Source organism: Lichenostomus cassidix, chromosome 1, assembly GCF_008360975.1.
Source record: "Lichenostomus cassidix isolate B80296 chromosome 1, HeHo_3.0, whole genome shotgun sequence".
Classification (NCBI taxonomy): Eukaryota; Metazoa; Chordata; class Aves; order Passeriformes; family Meliphagidae; genus Lichenostomus; species Lichenostomus cassidix.
The window spans coordinates 67,684,231-67,694,375 of NC_139479.1; the positions used below are offsets into that span (position 1 = coordinate 67,684,231).

Consider the following 10,145-nt stretch of genomic DNA (forward strand, 5'->3'; position numbering starts at 1 on the left):
GCCAATGCACACCTCTCTTCACTCAAGTTTCTGTTACTACAGTACGTGCGCTGACATTGCCTTTCGAGGCAGAGCAGTGGTTTTGGATTTTTCACAGCAGCGCTCCTCCCAGCGTTGTTTGCACCAATAAAGTAGATGTAAACAGCGAAGTTGCTGTTAAGGGGTATTTCTCCTGTTCGCTAGTCCTGCACAGCTGCCTCGTGCAGTGCAAGTGACAGTAAAAAAGCAGAGAGACGAGCGGCAGCGAAGGACAGGTGAGATGTGGCTCAGCGCGCCCCCGGCACCGGGATGCGCGGGACAGCGCCGGGCCACCGCTGCACGGTTGCTGAGACCCTGGGGGGAGCTGCCTGACCACTGCGGACTGCTCCTTGTCACCCGGCAGGTTACGGAGAAAGCCAGCACCTTCTGACTGTTGTTCATACAGGTGATGAAGCCATTTCTAGAAAAAGAAAAAAAAAACCCCAAACCCTACGAAATAACAAAGCAAAGCAAAGGCCCCCCAACCTCGGGGAAGGAGCAGAGCCGCGCACGCAGCCGCGGCAGCGGAGCGGAGCCCTGTGCGCCGGCTGGAGCTGGGCGAGAGGAGCCGAGACACGCGGGCTCGGCTGGGCTCCCTGCTGAGCCCCGGTTTCCGCGCCTGGGCGGTGCGGCCGCAGGGGCGGGGGTGCGGCGGCGCCAACTGCCTCCCGCAAGGCGGCCGCGACGGTCCCCCCGGGGCGGCGGGGGCGGCTGCGGGGGCGGCGGGGCCCGCACCCCTCGCAGGCGGCAGCGTAGCGCCGAGCGGCCACCGCCGCTCTCCGGGCCCTGCCGCCGCCCGGCTCCCTGCGCTCACTTTTATATTTGCGCGCCCTTTCCATGCTCGGTGACGTGTCCCGCGGCGCGCCCAACCCGCGGCGCGCTCTGGTCAGGACAATGGGAGCGACTGGGCCAATCGGCGCGGCGCTCGGCTTGGCGGCGGCCAATGGGCGCGGGGCTGTGCAGAGAGTAATGTTACCAGCGCCGCGAGTGTGAGGAGGCTGCGTATCGATCCCGCGCTCAGCCATTGCGGTGCACCGGGCTGCACAGCGACCCAGCCAGCGCTGGGGCCGGGCGGGCGGCCGCGGGAGCGTCTCTGGGGCTCGGGGCCGAGCGAGGGCTGCGTGCCGACTCTGTCTGACACGGGTGAGTACGCGCCGGGGGCCGCTGGGCCGGCCGGGCGCGCTCGCCTGCCCGCCCGCCCGCTCGCAGCCGGGTGGTGAGCCGGCGGTGGCCGTCGTGCCGCCGCCGCTGCATGACCGCGGAGCGCGGGGCAGCGCCGGCTCGGACGCCCGCACACAAAGGCGAGCGGGGCTGTGCCCGAGAAACCCTTTCCCGGGCGGTGAGCCCCCCGGCCGGGGCGGGGCGGGGGCGGCGGGCGACTTCGGGGAAGCGGGGCGGCGGGAGGCGAGGAGCGAGGTGGGGAGCGACAGGCGGGCGAAAGGAGCCGGGCGAGCGGCCGGGGGTCGCCCGCCGCGGGGGGCGAGGGCCGCGCTGTGCCCCGCCGTAAGCCGCTTACACGGTGCCTCGCCGTAGCCATCGCCGTGACGGCGGGATAGGCGGCGGGGCGGCGAGGGCTCCGGGCGGGCCGTGCCGCACCGCCGGGGCGGTGGGGAGCGCGGGGAAACGGGGCACGGGCCGGGGCGCCGCTGGCCCCGCGGCCGCCCGGCTGTAACATGGCTGACGGGAGCCGCGAGCGAGAAAACAAGGCGAGCGGCGCGGAGCAGCAGAGGAGGCGCTCGGGCGGGCGGGGGCGCAGTTCGGGGGAACTTTTTTCTCCAGCAGCCGCCGCTCGCCCAGGCGCGGGGCCCGCGGCCCCGGGGCCGCACAGCTCGGCGGGGCGCGGGGGCGAGCGGGGGGTGCCCGCCGGGGCTTCGTCCGCGCTGCCGAGGCTCGGGCAGGCGCTGAAAGCGTGCTAGTTCCCCCCATCTTCTTCCCCCCCGCTCCCACCCACCTCCCCCCGTCTCCCGCCCGCCCTCCCCCGGCTGCAATGGCTGAGCGTGTGCGCCAGGGTAGCGGCGCGCTCACACAAAGGGAAGGGAGGAAGGAGCCATGTTCTCTGCGCGGCGGCAGCAGCGGGCGACGCCACAGCGGCCATTCCGCGCCGCTCGGGCTGCGCTGCCACCGCCGCCCCCGCGGGCGGGGGTCGCCGCCCGGCCCTGCCGCGGCCCCTCTCGGCGGGGGTCCCGCCGCCCGGCTCGCCGCCCCGCCCGGCCGCGGGGGGTGTGGTGGCGGCGGGGGGGTGGGGAGCGGCCGGCTCTGCTCCTCAGCGCACAAAATGGAAGGAGGCTCGGCGGCGGGTGACCTCCTCCGCCAGGAGCCTGCGCCATGGCGGCCGCTCCCGCCGACACCGCCGCTGCGGCGGCGCGGCCGGCAGGGAGGGAGGGAGCGAGCGCAGGCCGGGGCTGCCTCGCCTCATGGCGGCCGGAGCGGGCAGGGCTGGGCACGGGGACGCCCTCCCCCCGCCGCGGGGGGACGGGGGCGGCGGCGGGAGAGCGCTTTGTCCCGCCGGGGCGGGGGTCGCCGCCTGCGGGCAGCCGCACCCCGGAGGGTGTCGGGCTCCCGGGCATGTGCTCGCCCCTGCGAGCCGTAGCCTGAAAGCCGAATAAAACTCACACATGTTCTCCCTAATAACGGGACTCCTTTTTAAAAAAGAAAATTTTTATTCCCCCATCCCCTTTTTTTTCTTTTTTTTTTTCCTTTTTCTCTCACCCCCAGCAGGTCTCTTGAGGGACTTCTGAAGTTTCCCTCTGCTCCCCTCGCAGGGGAAGCGTCCAAAATGGCGGGAAGGAGGAGGCTTTTAAACGCCAGCCCTCGGGTCGCAGTGCCGAGTGGTGCCCGCCGCCACCCCGTGTCCCCGGAGCCCCCTGTCCCCAGAGCCGCCTGCCCTGCCGCAGCGGGCACTGCCCCGGCCCGGCCGAGCCCCCCGCCCGTCTGGCGCTGCCAGCGTCTCCATGGCAGGCAGGAGCGGCTCCGGGCTCTTCAGCCCTCTTGTTTACTTGATAGAAACTTCAAACCGGACGTGTTTAGTCACAGAGCAGAAATCTGTTTCTGTCTATCCGCCAAACCGATAGGAAATTCAGCTTCTGTGGCAATACGGGCAGGCACTGCCGGCCCCTTTTTTTTTCCCTTTCACACTTTTTTTTTTTTTTCTCCTTTCTTTTAATTTGTGCTGAAAAGCAGAGCTTGTCAGGCTGCGAGTGACTTTTTCCAGGGAGCTATGGAGAAATACTCTGAATGTCTGACTTGGGTGTGAAAGTTCCAGGAAGGTATTTTTCAGTCCCTAAAAGTATCAGATAGTGCTCTTGGTGAGCACGGTTCTGCTGGCCATATGTAAATGTACTTCTCCCTGTGTAGGTCATGACATGTTTGACCAAGTGAGGTGTTTCATTCCTATATTTCTAGGTACACTGGCAAAGAGGGAGTAGGTTTTTGCAGTACACTTAAAGAAGAGTGCTAATATATGGCATAGAAAATAATAAAAAATATGTTTTGTAAATGAGCACCCAGGGCCTATAGGGGAAGAAGTAGAAACACAGGCTGCAAAAGGAAAGAATGCAGTAATCCAGAAGGCCACTGAGATAGGATACTTGAATGCTTCTGCTCTCCTTTTAACAGAATTTATTTCTCCCAAGCACATGATTAATACACCAGTAATAATCATGGTGTGTAGTCTCCGCTGCAGTACTTGCCTTCAGATTGCTTGGAAGGATAGTTCTTACTTGCAGGAGACCATAATTGCACATTTTGAAGGCCTTTTGAGATTTCAGATTGCTTACATCCAGGTCACCTCAGACAGGGATGACAGTAATCTTCAGTAAATTTTCCAGAAGGGAATTTTCTTCCCATTGTGTGATTTCAGAATACTGCTCCAGCAGGTCTTGTTTGGCATGATCCTTGGTTGTGACTTACTTCTTGCCTTGGCTTGTTGAAAGTACAAGTTTTAAAGGTATCTCTTTTGCTTTATTACAGAAAATCAGCAAAAATGGGCAAAGGTGATCCTAAGAAGCCGAGAGGTAAAATGTCTTCATACGCCTTCTTTGTGCAAACCTGTCGGGAGGAGCACAAGAAGAAACATCCAGATGCATCAGTGAACTTCTCAGAGTTCTCAAAAAAATGCTCAGAACGATGGAAGGTAGGAATACCTGCTTTTAAAACCCTTACAAAACCTGAAATGACTGCTTGGTGTGAAATACCATTTGAGATTATAAATTATTTCTTTAGAAGTTCATATTTTGGGTAAGTATGAAGTGCATTTGTAAAATAAGTGGTAACTATTCATTCTCCTTGTCTTACCTTTAGCTTCCCCAGCTGAAATTTTGGAATGGACTTTAGTATGTTTCAGAATCTTAAAATACTGTTTCAATCCTTATGTGTCCCTTCTGAGGTATTCTGTGATTCTAATTGCCTTCCAGACTATGTCTTCTAAGGAGAAAGGGAAGTTTGAAGATATGGCAAAGGCTGACAAGCTTCGTTACGAAAAAGAAATGAAAAACTATGTACCACCTAAGGGTGAAACAAAAAAGAAGTTCAAGGATCCAAATGCACCGAAGAGGCCTCCGTAAGTAGATTCCTAGTTTCAGGTTGTCTTCTTCAGTTCCATCACGCTGGTGTGTATCTATAAAATGATAATCTTACCCAGGAGCTTCAGAAAGACAAGACTATGTGATTTTCGTGACAAGTGGTGTGAAGATAGGTTGAAATTTTAGTTGAGAATGGTAAGCTTTTATTTTCAGACAGGCTGTCCCACTATCAAAGTTGGAGTAATGGCAGCCTTTCAAAGTAGATGCAGAAACTTACTATGTGTGATTCTGACTGATTTTTTAAATTTCTGTTAAGAGGGTAATTCCAGTGTAATATGGCAGTAAAGTACTGCAGGCCCTGCTCTCATCACCTGTTGGCCTGAGCAGAATTTTTGATTGGCAGTCAGTTTAAAGTCAGAGGCTTTTGCTCAGAACATATTAGAGGGATGATCTTGCTCAAAACCAGCTTGGAAAATTAAAACTTAAGCCACTGCATAATGACAACTGGCTTCAAGTTCATCTGCTATTAGACACCAGTACTTTATTATGTGTGTTTTAAATGGAGCTAATACTGAAAGGAGCAGGGAAGTTCCTTTATAATCTAGTGTTCTTGTTTGTGCTGGTGCTGTTGTATGGAAATCCTACTTTCATAACAAATATTGCAGCCTCCCACCTCTTAACAGTTGTGATGCAACATTTGCTACCCTAGTATCATTCCCTTATTCTTATTTTCTAAAGATCTTCTCTGTGTATGGTATATAAAATCTGCCTTTCTGGGGATCCTGCCAAAAATGGGACCAGATGTGCAGCATTATGTAGGAGACAAGGGTGCACTGAGTTTGCAAAGTGGCTCGTTCAGTTCTGATACCTTCCTTTGTAATCATTGTCTGTTTCACTTTTAGGTGCTTTTCCCAAAATGCTGTTAAGGAACAGTAACAGTAAAGGTCACAAAAGTTGCTGCTGCAGTGAAGTCTAAAATTTAAGTAATCTTCTTTTACTTTTCCTCCGTAGTTCGGCTTTTTTCTTGTTTTGCTCTGAGTTTCGTCCAAAAATCAAAGGAGAACATCCTGGTCTGTCCATTGGAGATGTTGCAAAGAAATTGGGAGAGATGTGGAACAACACCGCTGCAGACGATAAACAGCCTTATGAAAAGAAGGCTGCTAAGCTGAAGGAGAAGTATGAAAAGGTAACAGTGACATTTAGGGAGATGCTTTGTGGAGGTCAAGCCTCAGTTTAGATATTTTTTCCTTATTGTGTACTCTAACACCTGATGTTGAAAATTATAATACGCTAATGACATAATTCATTATATTTGTTGAAAAAATGTTGCCTAGAAGGGCAAATGGTTCATTGCCATAACACTAAATTGGAGTCCTTTATGTTGAACTGTTTGCATTTTTTGGGCTGTTGCTGGTGGTTTAATAAATACCATGGGTTCTGTATCATTACTAAATCCACAGGTCACAGCAGTATTTGAGCTGAGTTGGCAGCACTAAATAATGCTATTAAAGAATGAATTTGTTCTCTAATTCGGGCATACTGATGAGCATCCATGAATGTTAGGGTAATTGATACACATAGATGATTTTTAAAATTTATTCTTGGGATAATGACAAAACACAAAGGAGATGCTCGTTTCAGGCATGTGTTTTTCCTGGACCTTCTTTGTGTCCATCTCCTTTCTAGTAATTAACTTGTTTAATTATGCATAAGAAGCATCTTGTCATACAATTTTTTAAATTATTAAGGCTAAATCCTGCTGTCATAATTTGAGTTGTAGCATTCTGATGTGTACACAGGATTGTACCACATGTGATTTTATTTCAGGAAATCAAGGGAAGAGAGGGATGCACATAGTAGTGATAATACTTCACAAGGGCTCAGCGACCACCTATAGCTGACACATAGTACCTGTGTCAGTAGTGTGCTGTCACCTTCCTCTGGGTATTTCTCCTGGTGGCAAACAAATCCACTTCAAAGTTTTCTACATTGTAGTGTGCGAGGTGGAACCTTTGAGCCTTGTTTATGTGCTGGAGAGGAGTTGCAGGTCTGGGAGATTTCCCCCATGGTGCTCTCTGTACAGCTTCTTAGTAATTGCTTGCACACACAGCCAAGGCAAGTCAGACTTCTTTTAAATGGTAAAATTATTAATCTTTATTTGCAGATATTATTTGAATTTTCACTGGTAATGTCTTTATTTCTTGCACTTACAAATGGGGTTTTAAGGTGTAGTAATTTTCAGTATTTTGCTGCCTGGCCTTTGACTTAGTACATATCATTTCTTCTCGACATTTCCTGCTCAGCTTTAAGAAGTCCAAGTGAACACTAAGATTTAGTAGTGTAGTGTTTATTAGGTGGGGAATATTTGAAGATTTGGACCATCTGTGTAAATGTGTTGATGTTTCTCCGTAGCTGGTATGTGTACATTTTGTAGATCAATTCTCCTACCTAATTGTTTTATTGTTTTGACACAAAGTTGGGAAGTCTTAACTGCTTTTATGACTTCGCCTTCCAGGTGAAGTTTTGACTTCCCCGTAACAGGAACTGAATTTTGTGCATTTCAAACGACTAGAACAAATTTACTGTATGCAGAAGGTGGCACTGTCTACCCTTTAATCAAGTTCTAATACCTTTTATTTTGTAAACTTGAGTTAGGCAGAGTTCAGTATAACTGCACTTTGCTGAGGCATAACATTGCAGCTGTTGGGTTGGGTCGTTTTGGGTGGCTGATCACAGTTTTGTGCCTCAAACAAGGGTTTTCTTGTGCATTTCTTCAGGCGTTGTAGGAGGTAGGGTTAGAAAGGGACCTTAAGAGGTCTCCCTACTTCATTTCCTTATGGGATAGTGGGCTCAGCTGTGCCTTTACTGTCAGAGGCAGCAGCTTTTCCAGCCTGTTCCCAGAAGCCTAACAGTGGAGATTGCTTAGCAGCCATAAGCAGTGTGTTCTAGCTTGCCAGTGTACTTTCTGTGTTAGAGGGTTCCCCTTTCTTTGGCACTGGGCTTCAGTTCACCATGGAGCTGAAGCCGCAGCTCCTGGTCCTACCCCAGTGCTTGTGGAGAAAGGGCAGGTATGTGGGCGACTGCTTTCACAAGTGCTGTTTGGGAGCTGCTCAGACCTCTTGGCTGGTTAAATCTTTGAGAGATTCTTCCTGCTTTCTTCTCCAAGGATATTGCTGCATACCGGGCCAAAGGGAAGGTTGATGGAGGCAAAAAAGTAGTTGCCAAGGCTGAGAAGAGCAAGAAGAAGAAGGAAGAGGAGGAGGATGAGGACGAAGATGAAGAGGATGAAGATGATGAAGAGGAGGAAGAGGAGGAGGATGAAGATGATGATGATGATGAATAAGTCTCTTTTAGAGCAATTTCTTTCTTGTCTATAAAGCATTTAACCCCCCTGTACACAACTCACTCCTTTTAAAGAAAAAAAAATTGAAATGTAAGGCTGTGTAAGATTTGTTTTTAAACTGTACAGTGTCTCTTTTTTTGTATAGTTAACACACTACCGAATGTGTCTTTAGATAGCCCTGTCCTTAGTGGTATTTCAATGGCCACTAACCTTGCCTGGTACAGTGTGGGGGTTGTAAATTGGCATGGGAGTTATAAAGCAGGTTCTTGTTGGTGCACAGCACAAATTTAGTTATAATTTGGGGATGTAGTTCATTTCTCATCTTCAGTTGTCTCTGATGCATCATAAAAATAATTGTTGTTCTGTTAACTGAATACCACTCTGTAATTGCAAAAAGGAAGAAAAAAAGTTGCAGCTGTTTTGTTGACATTCTGAATGCTTCTAAGTAAATACAATTTTTTTTATTAGTATTGTTGTCCTTTTAATAGGTGCCCTTGAGAATCATACTTTTTTTTCTTTTCTCTTTTTTTTTTTCTTTTTTTTTTTTTTTCTTTTGAGGGGAACTCATCTTTTGCTTTATTGAATGCCCGTATGGGATCACGGGAATATTACAGTTTTCATCTTTCATATAACCAGCTGATAAACAAAGCTTTGATCTGCATACCCTGCATTATCATGATAGGGTAAGAAAAGAAATATATAGGCATATGATGAAAATATTCTTCCATAACTGGAAACAAAATGAAAAATTCAATCTCAACAAACGGATACTTGTTCAGATTCTTGTGAAATGTAATATTCTAATGAGTTGCATGAGTTTACCAGTCTTGGAGAGTTGAGAAGTATAGAGTTCAATTTTACAGAAACTAAATACTTTGGGGGGTGGGGAGGGAGGGAATGTTAAATTCTGTCCTAGAAGGACCCATAGGAAGAGTGTATGTCCATCCGGTGTAGAGAAATTTACACGTGTGACTCCGTTACCATGTAATGGAAGTTATATTTGTAAATCTCTGAACACCTGGGAGCGATGAGCGCACCTAAAATGTGTAAAGTTAAAAGCATGAAATGACCATATTATTTTTTGGTGACAGGTCTGGTGATGGCCACGGGCTTTATACCATGAGACTCCTGGTAGCAAAGGGCCCACAAGAAATGATTTTTCTTTCTAAGATTTCTATAAATGGTACCATTATTATTTGTTAAATCTATGTAAATTCATATTTGTATTCTTGAAATTCTAGTTTTAGCCCTTTAAACAAAGTTGTATATTGTCTCAAATTGAAAATGAGATAAGATGTATTTTTCCTGTTAGGTTTTATACCGCACTCTTGATGTTTGCCCATTTTTAAGTTAAATATAGTTGTATGGAAAAGTACATTTTATTAAATTTTGCATTAAAAAGTTAAATGTTTATGGTATACCAACAATGTCTAATTTGGTCAAATACAGTTCTCTTCCAAAACCAAAGCTAAGGGGTTTTTTGCATATTTAGTAAAACTTCAAGTGCTGGCAGCTGTAACTATTTTCACATATACCTGCTTACCAGTTTGGGGGACAATTCGGCAATTTTGTGGTTACAAAATTATGGTTCTCTTAAGTGCCAGTGTTTAAAAACAAAAAAAAAGCATTCTTGTAATTTTACACGCTTTTGTGATGGAGTATTGTTTTGTTATACAATTTTGACTTTCAGATTCTTATTTCAATTTGCATTTATGTATAACTTCAGGAGAAATATTGAACATCTGAAATCCTGGATGATACTAATAAACTAATAATTGCAGAGGTTTTAAATACTTAGTTAAATGATTCACTTAATACCCTAAGGATTTGGGGGTTTTTGTGTGTGTTGGTGTTCTCAGATACATACATCCCTGCTTTCTGTTTCAAGCAGAAGAATGATGCTGTTTGCAAGGTCTGGATTTAGAAAGCTTAGGACAGGCAGACTTATTTTTCTCCTTAAACTGGATATTACACATTCAAATGCTCATAACTGATGACAAATTTTCTGTGCTGAAGGGTTTTTTTGTTTCCCCAGGTCATCAGAGGAAAGTAGACCCATTTCTTGTTCTTGGAACAAGCATGCTAAATGAGATCCCTCTAATCTTGTGCCTTTGTTCTTGGTGCTTGATGTTGACAGAAGTAACCTAGAGGATTCAGCTGAACTTAAAAGATGAGTAGCGAGCGCTTCCCTGGCAGCCAGGCACGGCCTTTGCCTTGCCTTTGACTTTAGCACATTGGTAACAAACAGAGGGTAGGTAATGTAA

General features: G+C 48.4%; 1 protein-coding gene across 1 annotated transcript; it reads left to right on the plus strand.

Moving 5' to 3' along the window:
* The first annotated feature begins 980 nt into the window (after positions 1–980).
* HMGB1 (high mobility group box 1) lies at positions 981–9,672 on the plus strand. The gene is made up of 5 exons (XM_085062062.1): positions 981–1,161; positions 3,988–4,150; positions 4,431–4,576; positions 5,550–5,724; positions 7,705–9,672. Exons 2-5 carry the CDS (start codon positions 4,001–4,003, stop codon positions 7,879–7,881), a joined length of 648 nt encoding a protein of 215 aa, XP_084918188.1. The 5' UTR covers positions 981–1,161; positions 3,988–4,000; the 3' UTR covers positions 7,882–9,672.
* The last annotated feature ends 473 nt before the right edge of the window (positions 9,673–10,145 follow it).

Coding starts and splice junctions, on each gene's coding strand:
- HMGB1 (XM_085062062.1), top strand. CDS start 4,001: ATGGGCAAAGGTGATCCTAAGAAGCCGAGAGGTAAAATGTCTTCATAC. Junction 4,151..4,430: donor AATGCTCAGAACGATGGAAG/GTAGGAATACCT, acceptor ATTGCCTTCCAG/ACTATGTCTTCTAAGGAGAA. Junction 5,725..7,704: donor TGAAGGAGAAGTATGAAAAG/GTAACAGTGACA, acceptor TTCTTCTCCAAG/GATATTGCTGCATACCGGGC.